The sequence below is a fragment of the Scomber scombrus genome, chromosome 16, assembly GCF_963691925.1.
Source record: "Scomber scombrus chromosome 16, fScoSco1.1, whole genome shotgun sequence".
Classification (NCBI taxonomy): Eukaryota; Metazoa; Chordata; class Actinopteri; order Scombriformes; family Scombridae; genus Scomber; species Scomber scombrus.
This window is the reverse complement of record NC_084985.1, coordinates 19,806,728-19,825,255: the sequence shown is the minus strand read 5'-3', so window position 1 is coordinate 19,825,255 and position 18,528 is coordinate 19,806,728. Positions and strand designations below refer to the sequence as shown.

General features: G+C 40.5%; 1 protein-coding gene across 1 annotated transcript in view; it reads right to left on the bottom strand.

Annotated features, from left to right (window-relative positions):
* adgrb2 (adhesion G protein-coupled receptor B2) overlaps positions 1–18,528 on the bottom strand; it is a 150,746-nt gene that overhangs the window by 12,252 nt on the left and 119,966 nt on the right. The window contains exons 24-33 of the mRNA XM_062435728.1: positions 18,349–18,448; positions 17,502–17,573; positions 12,514–12,606; positions 9,799–10,065; positions 7,731–7,770; positions 7,240–7,254; positions 5,654–5,826; positions 4,771–5,472; positions 2,158–2,193; positions 116–229 (exon numbers count right to left, since the gene is read on the bottom strand). Coding sequence (XP_062291712.1) covers positions 116–229; positions 2,158–2,193; positions 4,771–5,472; positions 5,654–5,826; positions 7,240–7,254; positions 7,731–7,770; positions 9,799–10,065; positions 12,514–12,606; positions 17,502–17,573; positions 18,349–18,448 — 1,612 coding nt within the window. The remainder of the gene's footprint in view (positions 1–115; positions 230–2,157; positions 2,194–4,770; positions 5,473–5,653; positions 5,827–7,239; positions 7,255–7,730; positions 7,771–9,798; positions 10,066–12,513; positions 12,607–17,501; positions 17,574–18,348; positions 18,449–18,528) is intronic.

Sequence of the window (18,528 nt, the reverse complement as noted above, 5' to 3'; positions counted from 1 at the left end):
TCAATTATTTTGTGTTGAGGGGTGGGATATTAGGGTTTGTGACACAGTGCAGAAGGGGAATGTGGAGGTGCGTTGGTACAGTGGGTCCCCATCCCACATTTGGGCAATGGCTTACCTTGAATGTGGACATAGCTGGGTCCTTGCTATACCTGTCTATGGTGTGGAACTTGGACGAGTGGTTGAGCTCATGGTACAGCTCAGAATGTCTTTTGCGAGTGTGCATCACTTTCTGGAAGGGAAGAAAGGAAGGGACAGCAAAAATGAAACTAATAGTAACAAAAAAAAAAGCCAAAACAAAAGGGGGGCCAATAGGGGCAGGCAGGGGAAGGGGAAAGGGGGTAAAAAGGCTGAGGGACTGCGGTGATGCCAGCCATGAAAGGGGGGTTAGAAAGGGACGCTGACAGATCAATCGATTCCTGGCTCATGCTCATACATCATCCACTTCCTTAGTCTTTAAAAAATTGGCAACTGGGAGTGCCGCAGAACAGTCCTTTAAATGAAAATTTGGTGAAAATGACAGAAATGCTATTACAGACTGGTGACTGCTAGCTGTAGTCCTGTTAACTCAGGATCTTGTCAAACTCATTAAACATCGACTGAAGTTTAGCTCTTGCCTTCTAGTGAAATGACATTGGACAACAAAATGCCTTCCCTGTGTTCTGAATATGACAGCTAGGAAGGCAGCAACATCCAGATCTTTAATTCTCTGACAGCAAACTGCATTTGTCAGTGCCACCGCTGTTGTCTCTCTGTGCTAATGGGCAGTGCTGGAGCTGCTTGGCAGTAGCTAATCGTCAAAGCAGCTTGGGAGGTTGAAAGTGACACAGGGGCAAGATGCCAGCACTCACACCCGCACACTTACTGGGCCAGGACTGGCGCTTAGCACTGGCTCCAATTACTTCAGAGTGGGCACTCTCATCTCTGCTCAGCTAAGAGGTGCTATGAGTAACTGGTATGTGTTGTTTTGCTGCAATGTATATTGTTTTCTTTTCTCTTTATGTCACTGTCTAACTTTTAGGTATGCAAAAAATTAAGTTTGAGTGGATCCTCAAAACGTCCTTAATTTAAAAAACAAACTTCCACTTCCACAAGGTTCCACTCCAGTTTCCAGCAAAGGATTATTTTTTATATTTTATATTCCTAGATGTGTGATTGATGCTACTTAAAATAATAAAACTTCATAAAAACGTATGTTTTGATGGTTTAAAAGGGTGGGCAAAGTCAATTACAGGGGAAAGAATGGCTTATGACGGGTTAACCTTCCATTAATTCCAATAATTTCATGGAAGTGTACACTTCCCTACCTTCAGCAGTTCTTCCTTTGTCAACCTCTTTCTCAAAAGTCAAATAAGTCAGTTGATGAGAAAAAAGAGTTGATTTTCAGAACCAATCTCCTTGTTCATGCAGCGGCCACTAATGGACTCTCCAGTAAATTTGCCAGTTAAGTAAAACGATCAGCCATAGTCACTGTTAGTAGCTTTTCACCACAAATATCCTCTATAGAAATGATACTCTATGTCTCCATGGTGGAAGATGAATGTCCAGTCTTTTACAGCAGTCTGAAGGAAAAATTAATTCTCACACAAAAAAAAGCACCATTGCACAGGGAGGTGCTTTATTTAATGCAGGTTTTTTGCAAAGGGATTACTCGCTAGAGACTGGACATTCACAGAACACCTAGGTCATTCTGTGGAGAACACGCCTGACACAAACATACTCACACACTGCCAAACCATGTCGTTCCAACAGATATAACCAGCCAATCAACTATGGCCACATACGTGTTGACCCATAACTGAATTACTCATTCAGACACAAGAAGCACTCTACTTTGCTGTTTCTTCAACCAGGACCCTACAATGACATGACAACAGAATTTGGTTTAATTGCACATGTCAGTTTTTTTATTTCATGGTGCTGTTATTTATAAAGATACAAGTAAATGAATAAAAACCAAAAGAAGGACAGATTTAAGGGCGTTGTTGGAGAAACAGCATACTATGTAAGATAGGTCTGAAACAGGTCATTGTTCTAAATGCAAGGGAGGGGTTTAGCAATGCTTTAGGCTCCTCTACAGTATGCGTTACTCAAGTCCTGGCAGAAGCACAAGAAAGCAGAGACAGGCTGATGACAGGGGGGTGAAGTCCGAGATCTTACCTCGAAGTCGAGCTCAGAGTACCGTACTCTTTTCCTCTGGAAGAGGAGGGGGCAGGGGGAGAGAAGAAAGTGTCAATGACCAACCCTCGACCACTATTTGAACTTCAGATCTCTCTGTTTCAGTCTCTCTGTGGATCTCTCAGTACCATTGTTCGGTAAGAAGAGGAGAGCTAATATGCACTGGCTACCCAACATGATACAGATATTCTTACAAATTTCAGGGCAAAAATCAAATTATTCAGTCTATTTCAACATAATGAGATTAGTGAAGTGGAATAACCCAGAATTAGAATGAAATAATAATTTCTCGGCTCACATTCTCTCAAATACAATCATTACAACCCCAGCATAAATCATCCTCGTTGCTATTTTTGGAGAACTTGTTGGCGACATTCCGATTAAAAGAGCTGCAACAAACATATGAGAAATGGTTTTCATCCTCTAATCTTGTTTGGACTCCACCACTCCCCTCTTAAGTGCTTCTGTAACTACAGCAAGTAGCACACGAGCTGCCAATTTAACAGCTGCAGACATTTCCAACTCATCTGGCCCTGACATTGCTTTGCATTACGTTCCATCTCTGACTTCCTATCAGGCTATTGCTTTCTGCCAGATTTGCATTTGGCAGTAAGAGGAGCCACTCTCCACAGTTAGTTAAGAGCTGTATTCATCCTTTTGAAAGGGCAGAGTTGCTGATCTGAGGCTATAGCAGCCAAGATTTAAAAGGTACAGAAATGCAAAGAGATAGACGAGGGTCTTTGAATTGTCTTGACTCACAGGTGTCTTATTCACTTATAAAGCACACCACTCTCCTCATTAGGAGGGATCCTTACCTTCAACAGAGAAATTCCATGATTGAGTTTGCTTAGTAATATGGTAGACATGCAACATGCATATACATGTACAGTGTATTGCATGTTTTGGCGAGGACACATAAAAGCAGTCATTGAACCACCAACAAAATTAATTCACTTCTATGATTTGCTGTTATGATGACATGATGGTTACTGGTCCTAAAGTAACAGTCAACCACAGTCACACACAATTGTTTCATTTGTTTGGTTGTGATATTATAGCCTGGCCTGAAAGGAGATACTAATTTCTACTTCATTACTCCTTCGACTGGTTTTCTGTAGCACAATTATCGAATAATATGCCCTGTGAACCTTTTGCATGCTTTGACTAGATCATTTAGAGTTATAATTTACAGGCCTCTTACTGAAAATCAACAGTGAAATGAACACTGTGAGTACATTTGCGTTTTCCATCCATTATGCGTCACCATGTTTGAATTGGGAAGTAAAACGCTGCTGCGAGTTAATCTTGAGAGGCACGCTCTGATATCCATCTCCAAATCAAGCATATTCAAACAGGGTAAAATTATAGCAGTAAATTGCATCCCACAGGTTTTCAGCTGATTTTTAATTTTTCTTTTGGTATTCATGAATGTACTCATAGCTCCTCTGACAGTGAAGCTCCTGCACTTTTTGGTGAACATGTCATTTCCATCTCTTTAATCAACCTTGTGAATCAGCAAGATGCCATCGGGGGAAGATCCAAAGTGTGTTTGTGTGTGTATGTGTAAGAGAGTGTGTGAGAGAGAGAGAGAGAGAGAGAGAGAGAGAGAGAGAGAGAGAGAGAGAGAGAGAGAGAGAGAGAGAGAGAGAGAGAGAGAGAGAGAGAGAGAGAGAGAGAGAGAGAGAGAGAGAGAGAGAGAGAGATTATTTGTCCATGCTATCATGTGCTTGTCTCTGTGTGTAAAATAAAGGTGGGCTAAAGGACATTCACCAGGGGTATTTCCTCTGATCCTGACTGGCACGGTCCATCTGCTGTGCCACCTTGTGCACTTAGGAGGGGGTATCACACACATTTCACGGATTTACACCCACCCACCCACCCACACACTCTCTCTCTCTCTCACACACACACAAACACACACACACACAGTAAACGAAAACAAAGCCGTCTGTAATTATGAAAGTAACTTATTTTCAACACTCATTGCCTCAGTCAGCAGCAATAAATACTGCTCATCTGTAAATAGTAGTTGAGAAGTTGTTTTTGTGACTTGTTCTGAGGCACAGCATGTTATACATATTGTTACTGTATGACATTATGAATTAGAAATTGTTTAAATTTTGTGAAGGCCACACTTACGTAATTTTATGGACACTAGCTATACAAATTCACTTTCCACATTCTCTTGCAGTCATAAATATGCCTTGATCACAACAACCTGATCATAATCAAGAATTTTATATCTTTTTATTTTCTCTAAGTAAAATAAATGATTGTCCGAAATGTGGATACGGTATTTTTACTTTTTCAGTATGGGAATCAGCTTGTTACAGTAGTTTTCTTTAAATGGTGTTATATTGGATACAAATAGAGTAATTTGATTTGGATTATTGTCCATTACATAACTGGACCTTTCTTGTAGAGCACTTTTTATTCCTTTCTTTCTTTCTCTCCTTGTAATTTCACCACTGTCACTTCACTTATATAACACCTCCGACCCTACATCCTTCAAACCATGAGCTCAGATGGTGGACATAGTCAAGATTCTGTACCTCCACCAGGAACCCTTCCCCCATCCCTCAACCTCTTACCCACCTCCAGAGATCCTGCTGAGAGGCTGGTGTTGGCATTGGTGCTGCCCAGGTTACGTGGCAGGGTCCTGGTTCTCTCCACTGTGGTTCCCCCTGTCAGAATCTGCCTGACTGATGGCCTCTGGCCCGGCTTCAGCTGGAGTGAATGCCCGTGGGCGTGCATGTGTCCTCCATGGGAGTGTACAAGACCACCCTGAGCCATCATGTGGCTGTGCCCGTGGGGCATGGTTTTGATCGTCCCATAGGAGCGGTTGAGGTTCATGGTGATGTTCATGTCGCCCACACTGGACGGCACAAAATCCGCTGGGTAGGCCTCACTCTCAGCCGGATGGAGCGTCAAGGGAGAGGGAGGTGGGGGGAAAGGAGGATCCTCCACTGCAATGTTAAGAGGCTTGTCCTCGCCCCCCAGTCCCAGGCCTCCTCCTTGGGAGGAAGGCGCTGGAGGTTTGAGGCTGACCGTCCTACGAGGTAAGACCATGTAGTCACCCTCCCCTCCTCCACTTCCACCTCCCCCTCCACTTCCGGCACTTCCGTCCTGGGAGGTGTTGGAGGAAGTGGGCGGTCGAGCCCAGCCCAGGCCACTCTCGGTGCACAGGTAGATGGGAGCGCCACTGCGCTGCTGCCCCTGCTGTCTCTGCTGATCCATGTTCACCTCCTTCTTAAGTGGCGTCTCGCTTAGCTCATTGAGACCTCCGAGGGGTGGAACCTTGCGGAAGTGGAAGTGTTCGTTATACAAATATTTCTTGAAAGCACAGTATTTTTGAATAACTTACTATGGATATATTACAATTTTAATTTCTCCTAGGCTTCATAATATACGGACCCTCCTGTTTTTCCCTCTCTAAATTGACAGGATTTCAGTCATACTTTAATACTCAATCCTGTACCTGTACGATAAGGTTGGGAGGGGGGATGTTTCCGGGGAGGGCACTAAAGTTGACCCCCACTCCTCCATCCTGATGGGCTGCCAGCTTTGGATCATCCTCGTCATCCAGGGAGATACGGGAGAGGGTTCCAGTGATGGTGGCTGGGTTACAGGTATTCACCTCCTTGAAAATGACTGGAGGGAGACATGGGAGGCCGTCGGAACAGTGAGGGTGGAAGGTATGAAACAGGGTAGCATGAGTAAGATAAAAGCGAAAGAGGGTAGTTTTAAGGTAGGGTAAAAGAAGGGGAAAACGGTTCAGGAAAAGGAAAATTTGGAAGGAAAAATAGCAATGAATATCGAATGGAATGGAATTGATATAGATTATGCCAAACAGTTGACAGAGATATAAGCAAAACAGAGAGGTACAGTAAGGGAAGTCAAAATGCAGAAAAGAACACCTAAGAAAGCTTCAAGTTATATCGATCTTATTTTTTCTCTGCAGCCCATCTTGCAAATATGACCAATAAACACATTGTCACTGATTTATATGAAGACCTAAATTAGATGCTGATGTGTTTCTTCGCAACTTGAATGTATCTGTGAGTTATGATGCTGCATTAGTAGCACTGCCACATTCAAAAAACATTGAGATTGCATCTCCAAAGAAAAGTTTTACTTCTCATTTTGGGCTTATACGGTGCACACTAAGTCTTGCTCCATCTCAAGATTGGCCGGTGAGCCATGCTTTTTATTAGCTTGGAGAAAGAGCCTCGCTGCAAAAATGCTGTGTGCTCCAAATGAAATGGAGCCAAATTGCCTTGCTACTGAATCATGTCCCATATCTTGCTCACAAGCGTATTATTCCCTGCTCTGTTGTCACATATAGGTGGGAGAGTGTGTGCGCCTATGTGCTTCAATGTGTTTGAATGTATATTTGTGTCTGAGGCTGTCTATTTACTTTGCAATGCTATAAATGAAACAGAACATGAGTCTACTTACAGTGGCTTTGGGTTAGCTTTCATGCATGTTATTCAGGAAAGGAACTAGAAACAGATGCTAGAACATTTCTAGATGATCTACTCCAAAATGAACTAGGACATGCTGATGAGAGACAATGTTTAATCTGCACAAAAACATTGCTCTATCATCACAATCAAACAAAAAATCATACCACCTGGAAAGTCATGCTAGTTATCATGCTCATTATATCACCATCACAGGAATGAATATTTTCTCTCTGGCCTCAAAATCCAATTGTAGACCAAAGTGTGTAGCACAAAGCGTTTTCATTTTGTCACATCAACTGCATTGATGTGACAAAATGTCAAGCTACATATTTGATCAAAACTGCATCCTGCTGAGTCAATGTATACGGAGGACACTGGCTGAGTAAAGAACCTAGCTTTTTCTCTGTTTCACCATCCTGTTAATGCAAAGTCATGTGAAAGGACTGGACAGGTTTTTTTTTTTTCACAGATACAACCGATCTGATCCATTCACATATGCATCCAACAGTGGAGGCCCAGAGAATGACCTATAGGAATGATTTATGACTAGGTTCGGACCAGGCAGTGTTAAGTAGGTCAGGTTGGGTGGAAAACTTACATGGGTGTCCTCTCTCTGCAAGGGTGGAGGGGGAAAGTGATTTTGTGTTAATAATTCAAAGCACAACACAAAAGTACATTGTGGTACATTTGTACACATCCAAACACCCGTACACAGATGTGTGCACACTCCCATACCACACACACCCACATAAGACCATTGTCACCAACCAGTGAGACAGGTCTGAACACACTTAGGAGTCTTATTATTATCATGCACAATGAAACACAGCCTCATCCAAACATATGCTCTCTGAACACTTATTGGGAAGCATCAATGTAATTGATAAGGCATAATAATTTGTGCACAACTGTTAAGTTGTAGCACATCATCTCCTGTCATTTCATCAGCATGCACAGCAGAAGAATGTTACAGTTCTCCATTGCTTTTCTGCTCTGCTAATTCTGTGTTGGACAAAGGGAGATAGAAAAAAAGAAGACAAGGACAAAGGGAAAGAGGAAAAGAGAAACCAGGTGGAAAGGAGAGCTCACCTGTTTGACATGCCAAGTCCACATCCTTCTCAAAGTCCGTCTGAGAGAGGGAGGCAGGGTAGGAAGAGAGGAAGAACAATGGATGCGCGTAAATATGTAGATTCATTAAATCATCGTATCTGCAGCACATGCCTGATGAGTGATTTTATCTCAAATGCATATGCTGTATCCAATGACTGATGCTCTTATGTGACTGTATAGAAGAGGAAAGAATGTGTTGCCATGGTGACACTTTACAACTCAGTCAATTAGTAATGCCCTATATAGGACCTATATACAAGAGCAAAAAATGTTGCTGTAAGTCATACTAGAAATGTTCCGTTTTAATTTCTTTATGGTGATTTGTCCAAAGCTTTCTCAAATTGAAAAGAACAGAGAAAACAGATCAAGTCTGTGCAATGGCATGCATTACTGATACTTTGCTCTTGATGTGTACCAGCTCGCAGCAGCGGATACAAATACAGTCTTTAAGAGATGAGCGGAAAGCTCTGGAGCTCTGCCAGGTACGTAATGCTACAGTATCAATCATGTAGCTATCATCTGAATGGAAACAGGAACAGAAATGTATACAGCAGCAAAACTATTATCTACAGTACCAGCTGAAGCTAAAGTTTGCTGTCTCTTAACCGAGTTTTTCTTAGAAAAAAAAGTATAATGTAACAATACAAAGGCTTTTACATTATATTCTAACCAACCAAGCAAAACTCACACATTCACACTGTACTGAGTTTAACCTGCACTAGATATTCAGATTTTATGTAGATCAGGTATTTTGGGCACTTCCAAAAATGATAATTATTTGCTTTGATCTAGAATTTACTTGAGGAATGCAGGGTGACAAGGCTCCCTGGGGTAAAGAAAAGGGGGAAAAACAGTCTCAAACCCAGGGGGCATTGGCTTGAATGAAGTGACCCGATTTGTGTCTCCAAAATGGCCACCACACAAGTTTACTAAACTTTAGTGAAAGTGCAGCTCATTATTATGCGACTGTGGTCCTCCGTTCTCTCACCACAGAGCCTCCTCCTGTTCTCGGTGGGATTCACTTACAAAAGCCTTTGTTTGGATAATAAACTACAGATTTTAGACAGTTTGGGCATGCCATGGAGGCAAAGAGAACAGCAAAGGGGGAAATAGAAAAATTGAAAGAGAGAGAAGGGGGGAGGGTGTGCGTAAAGGTCTCAGAGGAGTGGAAAACCTCTTAATACGCAAATCACCCGCAGCACCATAAATGGAACTTTGCTAAATGGACGAATGAAGATATGAAAGAAAGACCCCCACGTCCCCTCCTTCACCTCTCAGTGTATCATTCTCCTTACCAAATTGAGAAAACAAATCATCTTTATTTTAACTAACATACACTCTGCAATGGCTTCACAGGTTAAATACAGTAAGTCATCAATGTCAGCTGTGTGGTACACATATCCTAAACTTTGTGTAGAACAGCAACTGCTGAATACTATCAAACAGTAATATAATAAATATACTTAAAAATACCTAAACATAATAATTATAATCTTTAAAATCTACATTTTGGACTTATCTTGCCAAATAAGTGCTTGTTGCTATTTATACATCACCGCTATTTGTAGGCTACTTAGATCTAAAGGTGCAATATGTAATGGAAACCAAAAACAATTGATACAACTATGAGTTGTTTGGTTAAATGAATGATTTGACATTTTGGGAAGTAAACTTTTTTGCATTCTTGCTAAGAGTAAGATGAGAAGATAGTCTATAGTCTGTCTACCAGCACCTAAACCTCACCATGAAACATTATGTCTTTTTGTTGAATCTGTTAAAAAACAGAAGTGTAAAAAAGACAATGGTTGAGTCCTGGACCAGACTGCTCTCAGACTTCATGCTTAGCTAAGCTAACCTATAGCTTTGTATTTAACATACAGATATGAGAGTGGTATCTTCTCATGTAACTCTCACCATGAAATAAATTTGTATTTATTTGTATTTATTTCATAAAATATTGTTCATAAGAATACTGTTTTACAGATTGCACCTTTCTCCATCTATCAACTTGACCATATCTAAAGAATTTTTTCTACAAGAAACATACAGGTTGGCTGCCGATGTGGTTGTGGGCGTGGTTATGGATGTGATTATGGGTGTTGTTCATGATGGGGTTATGGTCATGGGCGTGGCTGAGGGCGTGGCTGAGGTCCAGCCCATGGTTGTTGTGGGACAGACTGTGGTAACAGGCTTGCTGGCATGCCTGGTGGCACGTTGGTGGGAATGACTGCGGGTGGCAGCCTGGCAGGCACGGGGATGTGCCATAACGCAGGGAGCCACATTGCTGCCCACAGGAGCTCACATTTGGACACTTCTGATGGTACAAGAGAAATATAATGGAGAACATACAGTTGAAATGTTAGATGGGTCTCTAAATGTCAAGGGTTTAACATTCTAATGAGATTTCCTGTGAATACAGCAAGAACACCTGAGAGGATAGCGTTCACTGTAATTATGATGCTGAAACAACTGATGGCAGTTTCACGAAATTATCCATCACAATTAATATTTTCAAGGGTATTGTGCTGTTCATACAATAGTTCTCCAACCATGTGTGCTGTCTGAAAACATTTCCTCTGAGTTGTACATTTAGACTTGAAAACTGGGGAGAACAAGAAGGTTTACCATCTGTCTTCACTATTAGCACAGCAGTTGGAATAGTAACCAGGCAACAGTGCAAGCTGTGTGTATGATAACAATACAAAAACCAGAAAATAAATAAACATAGACTTTAACTACTCTTCTCTGTTATGAAACCAGGGGAAAAGAAAGTGTCATAATAGGTTCCCTGTACAGAATTTTGACTCCAAAGTTTAATCTTGATAATCTTGGAGGGGCGTTCAGAAAACCATAATCGTTACTGCAAACATGTCTGAGGGTGAAATAAAGGTAATAGCGATGTGAGAGTCGCTCATGATCTCATAGTAACAATGTGACCGTACTGACATTGGCAATGCAGTTGAAGTCTGCATGATTTATCACACTATTAACCATATTTGGAACACACGCAATAACCTTATGTGAGCACTTTGCTCTTCAAATATAGACAAAGAAGTTTTGGTTAAAAGTAAATAAAAGTGCTGAATTGTATTAATTAATATATGAAATAGTGAGGGTAATACACACAATTTTATCTTAGTGTATTCAGTTTACAAAAACATGAAAATAAGACTGACAAAAATGTGTTAATATTCATGTTGTAACTAGTGGCACGTTAATACAAGGGTTTACCAGGGCCTCATGAGACATTAACATTATCAAAAAGGACAACTACAATATCACACGGAATTTGAGGAAGATTTTGTGGCAGAAGTCATTCAATTTAATGAACACTTACTTTACTTGAATTACCTTTTACCACCTTTTACTTTAATTACAAGTTTAAATTACACATTTAATACATATTTGCCAGTTTATTTTTGTCTTACTAAGTTTGTTAATGAAGCTGTGTCACCAGCAAGAAACATTCACCTTTCTTAAAGGTAGTTTGAGTGTGTTTCATGAAGGATTTGACATTACTGTTAGTAGAAAATGTGGCCCAACCACTAACCCGCTTTGATTACGGATGCATTATAAGATCATATTATACATCCATGGCTTTGATACTTCAGAATCAAATGTTGTGGGAGCTGCTCATAGATTACATGGCTAGTGCAAAAACATTTAGGTTGTTATCCACTATAGAGTATCAGTCAGCTAGACAGCCTGTGCTTAATGCTTAGTTTGTCAACCTTTAAATGTTTGCTTGTTTGCATCTTGTTGCAGTATTCCACACTGAAGGTTAAACACACAAGACTGGTCAAATCTGGTGGCTACTGGAAGTGCAACCACCACAAATTCTGTACTCAATATACGTCTCTTTACAGTGTGGGTCCATAGTGACAGAGCAGGTTAAGTTTAATCTGAAAATAATGGTATAAAATCTGCTGCACTGCTGATCTATACATTTCGTTTCCCACATTAAAAATAATGAGAACTGAATGCTTCTTACACAGCACACAATTTCACTCATGTAAATTAAAAAAGAGCACAGATTGGTAAGTATTGAAATCTAATTAAGGTATTCAGGACACTACATCTTTTCTGGGTGTTTTCAAGAGCTGTTGTCACGGCAAGCAATCACAATGCACTTGGCAGAATGTCACCAGTTAACACAGTCACTAATAGATATGAAACACTGGCCTAATTGGCTGATAACCTATTGCTTGGGTTATTGTTGATGTACTGTCTTATTTGGATTAGTTTCATATTGTGTGTTCTGATTAGGAAGGCACTGCATTTACTATTTGTGTTCCATGGACGCAGCATGCCAAATTGATGTTGCCTTGGCATATTGTGAAAGGAAGCATGCACTTGAAGCTGGGGGGTGGGGGTTCCAAAATGCGCTCCTGTTAACATGATAAAATATCAGGATATTGTTTGACAAAGCAGTATTTGTTGACAAATGTTCATGCTTATCTGTGGCACTATAGGAAGTAATTTTCATGGTGGTAATTGTTAAAATGAAATTGCATTTTCTATGGAAGGTGAAATCACGTATTTTTGGAACATGCACAATGCATAAACAATCATGAGTTCCTGTTGTGTAAAAAAAAAATTGTTAAGGAAAAAAAAGAGATAGCCAGGAATGAGTTTTAGCACTTCAGTAATGGCAATCATGCTTCTTACTGTTAGGGTTGAAGCTTGCGGAAAGCTCCAACCTGGTTAATGTTAGTCCAGGGCTAATGGATTGCAGTGTGGGATGAAATGGAATACTATTCACCATGATCTGCACCTGTCCATTCTTGCAGGAGTCTGGTGAGTTTTCGCTGTCATCTTTACATCCCCCCATCCGACAGCGCACCGCATCCTGCACCTAAGGGAGGAAGGGTGGTGGATAAGGGATGGGGGAGAGGGAGGATGATTATAGAGGAAAAAGAAGAATGGACAGAATGATGAGGGAGAGGAAGGGATGATGCAAGGAAATAAGTTAGTACAGGAACTTTAACTTAAGTTAGTTTGGCAATGTTGGAGCATTCGGAGCTCACTCCTCAGACATATTATATTCTTTATCTCTGCATTGACAGATGAACAATGAATACTAAATTACGTGAAAATGGTGGGAAAAAAATCTTCACAAAGTAGCTGAGCTTGTAGCTTATATAACAGGCAGTGGAGTGGTATAGAAAGCACACAGCAGTACTTCAAAGTGGCCTGTTTGAGCCTTGTGAGATCAGTGGCACATGGCCCTAATTAAAACCAATGGTACGGTATATACATGCTGTAACTCCTGGGTCTTTCTCATGTTGTTTTCTTTATCCTTCCACATAGAACATCTAAGCAAACACACAACAGGCTTTTGTCAAAGGACCAGTTCATGAACGCAGCTCAAATCAAATGGATCCCTGTGCATTATGTTTCACAGGCAGCTCTGAGGTTCCTCACCATCAACCTCTGTATTATAGATACCCTGGCTCCTTGATGAAAAGCAACATCATTTCTCAATGTTGCCGCTGTCAAATCCCATAAGAATGTCATGGCTGGAAACAAGAGTGCTCATGTAAGAAGTGGTGCAAGAGTGAACGAGAGCAACTTCATTCTCTCTGGGTGGTTTCATCTGTGCATGTGTGTGTGTGCGCGACTACAAATGGAGTGGATTGGAGTGGCATCCATGTCTGATTAATACTGCATGGGCTAGCGTATTGCATCTATTGTTCACTTCCATCCGTCTCCTTCCTTTATGTCCATACTCATCCTCGGCGGCATTTCTTCCCTCTTCCCTGTTTGTGTGAGTGTGTCTGTGTGTATGCGTGTTCGTATAGGCAACCGATCTAGCTCATTCTGACTTCAAAGTGTCCACACCGTTCCTTCCACCTCCCTCTCTATTTGAAGAGTTAATTTGTAAAAAAAACATTAAACGCCATCCTTTAAAAAAATGAACTGACTTTCGTGAGTTATTCGTAACACATAGCACATTCTGAACCCTAAACACATTTTGTCACAACACCGTTCTTTGTCTGTTGTCAAAGCATCGCAAGCTCATGATTTACAAAAGAAAAATATTAAATTCCAGTGCTGTTCTTGAACTGGTATAATGGCTCTGTTATATCTCTTTGTATCTGTGGATTGATGGTCCTGTCTATGTCGAAGCCTCTGTGTGAAACACTTTGGCCAGTAAATGTGTGTTTTTAAAACTTATTTCTCAGTCCTAAAAGGTACTGAAATTTGGCACCTAACATGAATCAATTGGTCTTAAAAGTTTGGTGCCCAACAAAACAGAACTCCATAAATCTGTTCAGCAAATCAGCATCCACTATTCAGTTGAGGTGATGCAATAATATTACTATGTTCAGCCAAAAATGTGCTCTTTGAAAGTTAATTTTGGTAAACTCGGCTTAAAGTCATCTTTAAAGGGGAAGAGCCTCTGATGTTTTCTCCTTCAGTGAAGTAAAACAGACTTACACTGAATCCAGGAAGCACTTAAATCTAAAACATTGAAAAACACTAAATTTAGTGAAACACTGAGTAACATGGAATACTGAGTTAAACTGAAAACTGTGGAACACTGAATAAACAATAAGTAACATGGAATATTGAGTTACCCTGAATACTGAATGAAATACTGTCAAATAGTTGTTTTTTTCCAGTTCAGTGCAGTTCTCAGCTAACTGATTGTAAACTAAAAACTGTGGCAAACTTTGGGTTCAGTGAGTCAGTGCTGAAAATGAGCTCGTCTGGTCACCATCTGGTGGGAGCTCTTTCAAAAAAAAAAGACCAGCTGTTGTCTTTGATAACACTCTGCTGGTTAAAACAATGGCACGTTCATGCTCAGGGGATCTGTAGTCTGGCTGGGATTTTCCAAGGTAGGATCTTGTAAATGTGTAATAATACCCATTAATGGGCTGTTTTTTGTTGCAATTTATTTTAACCTACTTGTCTTCTGTTATAGAATATTTAATATGAATTGTGGAGTTATCTGCTTTTGGCCACAAGCAAAAACAATTAAGTTTAATTTTGTAAGTTACCTGCATTTTTTGAAGTTATTTTTACTTAATCAGAACAACACAACTGAAGTTTCATTTTTATTACCTGGAATGCACAATAAAAAAAAACATGATTTATGAAGACTAATAAAAGGAGATATCTGATTTTGCAAATTAACTCTTCATTTCCTCCTCCCCAGTACGATCCCCTGCTTCTCTCTTGAATCGTGTTTTCTATTCCTCCTAACAGATCTCTGCATGCGTTCTTTTTTCCTCCAGTCTCTCTCCCTCTTTCTCACTTAAGTCCCTCCTCACCCTTTCTTACAATACAACTCTCCTTCACATCTCCCTTTTGCTTTCCTCTCCTGCTGCCTCCTAATCACAACACCTCTAACGTTGCACATATTCATCCACTCTTCTCTCCTCGTCTGATCTCAGCAGGCCTCCTTTGCCACCGCAGTCCTTTCATTTCCAGCTGCACCTTACACACAGCAGCCTCCACGAAGGAGCACTATGCAGTTCCGTGCTCGCTCGCACGTTTTGTGTTTGTAGTTTACCTCGCATAATATCACACTTTGTACTGCCTTCTCTCCTGTTTTGCACTGTAATGCTTCCTTACGCTCCCCTTGTTTCTCTCCTCCCTTTCTCCTCCCTCCCTCCCTTTGGTGTGGCACTCCCCTCTGTCTGTAGTTCTGCAGCCACGAAGGATTTATGCTCAGTCTCTTGCAGGGGATTTTCATACATTTACAATAAATAATTCCTGGATTTACTGTACCTTGATCCCTGCTGCTTTTGTGATATTGATTTAATGCAGCTAAGCATTCCAAGCATTTAAAAATTCACTTACGCTATGCAGTGCATTCAATATCATAATGATCTCTTGGATAAAGGGAAGGCTGCGTGTGTGCGGTGTAAATGCATCAGAAGACACATTTACAGTTATGGAAAACTGATGACATTGTATTATGAGGGGCCGTTAGGGGCATTATTCAGGATTACCATGCATATACATTTCCTCTCACGTACACATAAGAAACCAAACGCATTCACATAGTTTACTCAAAACCACACAAACATACAGGTGAAATGCTTTTATATACTGAATTACTCATACAAACAACTGAAACATTATACGCTTACATCATAACTGAACAATCTCATTAAAACTACTGAAAAGCTATCACACATACTAGTTAAATGTGCTCATATGCACAGCTAACATGTTCTCATATAGTATTGTGAAATCCATCACATAAACTATTGAAAAGCTTTCACAGCTACTATTGAAAAAAGCAATTTTGTATGAGAGGATTTCACTATGTTGTATAAGAGGATTTCAGTCAAAACTGAAAGTGTTTCAGTTGAAGTGGAAGGTGATTGAGAAAGGAGAGCACATGTTGTTTGTTTGTTAGCAACACTGATGTCTACTCAAGTAGCGTTATCGAAACGGCAGCCATATTAAACAATAAATTGTCATCAGCAAACACCATCAGAACCCTGTCAAATATGACAACATCCAACTGTTGCAACTCCAAGTGTGGACACACTGGACAGTCACCTGGCATCGCTCTTTATGTCAGGAGACAATATGCAACACGTTATCAACTGCAGCATTGCTTTAGGTACATGGACATCAAATAGCGAGGAGAAGAAGTTAATTAAAAATAGTCAAGAGTTTTAAATTATCTTTTGTCTCACATTAGATAACCTTACCCTTAACTGTATATGAACATGTCCAAATACCAACCTGAAAAAGGATGATCTGCATTTTTTGATATTCACATACAGGCCTAACTTACTCTATAGCTTAGTTTCATATATTTATAGAATAGCAGTTCTAATCTTATGTATTAACAGACCCTCAACCATTATCGACTCCCTTCTGGCAGGTACTGCGAAACGAACCCTCCTGCTGTCTAACGTTATATATTTACTCTAATTGCCAAAATATGAAAGAGCAATGGTGAAAAAAGTAGCAGTAGTTTATTAGGTGTATTTAACATCTTTGCGGGCAAACGAGAGGAAATATATAAAGTGAGGCAGCGGGAGGGCTGGTTCACAGCCAGAGGAGGGTTGATAAGGGGTGATGGTTACAATACTATATGAGAGCACTGTATAGGGGTACACTTTACTGGTGTGTGTTAACGCTTTTCAGTAGTACGTGAATGAGTTTTGTTGTGTATGTATGTGGATGTGAGAGGAAAAGTATCTGTACATGCATGGTAGTTCTGAATAATGTCCCTAACAGTCCCTCATATTGTTAATCCATTAATTGTTGCAAGTACAACTACAAGTTGGAAGATGAGTGTGCGTGCACGAGTCGGCGTGTGTCTATGCAAATGTCTGCCTCAAGGGCATGAATACATGTATGTGCATAATGAGTTTGAAATTCAGCGTCCCTGGGGGCACAGCAAAGCCTGTGGCAAATAGGCGCTAGGGGGTATTAGTTAGGGACTTATCGTATTATTCCATACAGCATCTTAGTAAGCTCCTTAAAGCAGCCTCGGATCAGACGGACAATGAACTATCATACTGCATTATGAAAAAGAAGCACCACAACATAGGACATAAATACAGAGCTAATCCTTCTCATGTCTGAGCCGCTTGTGTTCTGCTGTGACCTTAAACCGACCCAGAAACTAGCATGACATTTGCGAACATGTATCCCACCTGTTGAAGGGGGGCGAGAGTTGTTTAGGTCACTGTGTGGCACAGAATTAGAAATGTATGAACTCGACATGTTAAAGATCCACAGAGCTGCTAAGTAGAAAGAGGCAAACAGACTCACCTCTCGGCGCATGGCACAATGGACAGTGATGATGACAAAACCTTGGACAGAGTCAAAGACAGCAAAGAGGACCTGGAGGAGAGAAGGTACATTTGCTTATAGTATTGTTTCCAGTAATTGCTACTGTGTGTACTGTACTGAAATGACTCATTATTCGTTAAAAAAGACACCGATATGGGAATGAAATGTTGAATCATCCAAGACATGTTTATTCATCATAAATCCTCACAGTCATTCATACTTTTATTCATAGACTGTGTTTCTACTTATGAGCTTTACACAATGGGAACTGTAGGTTGTTCTTTGCTTCTTTGTCTGTTTTTTTTCATACTATCCTTTTACCATTTACATATGGTATTATTCAAGTCTTATCTTATCTGTTTCTTTTGTTTTTGTAGGAAAATGTGGATCTGTGGGCGAAAAAAATAGAATCACTGAAGGTCATAGAAGACACATTTTACATCAGAGTCTGGTGAAAAATACTCTTCTTTGATATATGGACCGAAATGATACACAAATAAATCTGTGGTATATGATGCTGCTCAAAACACCTGCATCCAATGTTTTGCATTTTGCTTTTCTGTAATGCTCAAGGATGCATTTTTATTCTATTCATCAGTATTGATGAGCATTAACGCTCCAAAATAAAGCAACAATTTCCTCACATGTACTTTCAAAATAGACTGTCAAATTCAGGCTGTGATACCTTATACATTCTGTTTGTATGGCTGAACTTTATGAAGACTGTGAAGCTGTTTTGTTTTTGTTTTTGTCCATAATGGGGTCACAGGTGCATGTGTATGGATTGGGGGATGTGAGCATCTGCTAGTGTTGTGAGATAGATCACCTGGAAGAGTGTTGAACGGCGGTCGGTTATGGCCAGAACTGCTGACATCCAGGTTAGTGCTAACAGAGGAAGAACCACGCAGGAGCTCCATAGAGAGGCCCTGTCAGTGAGAGAGAGAGAGAGAAAGAAAGGAGACAGGGAGGGGAAGAGGAGGGAGGAAGAAGGAGAAGGAACAAGGGG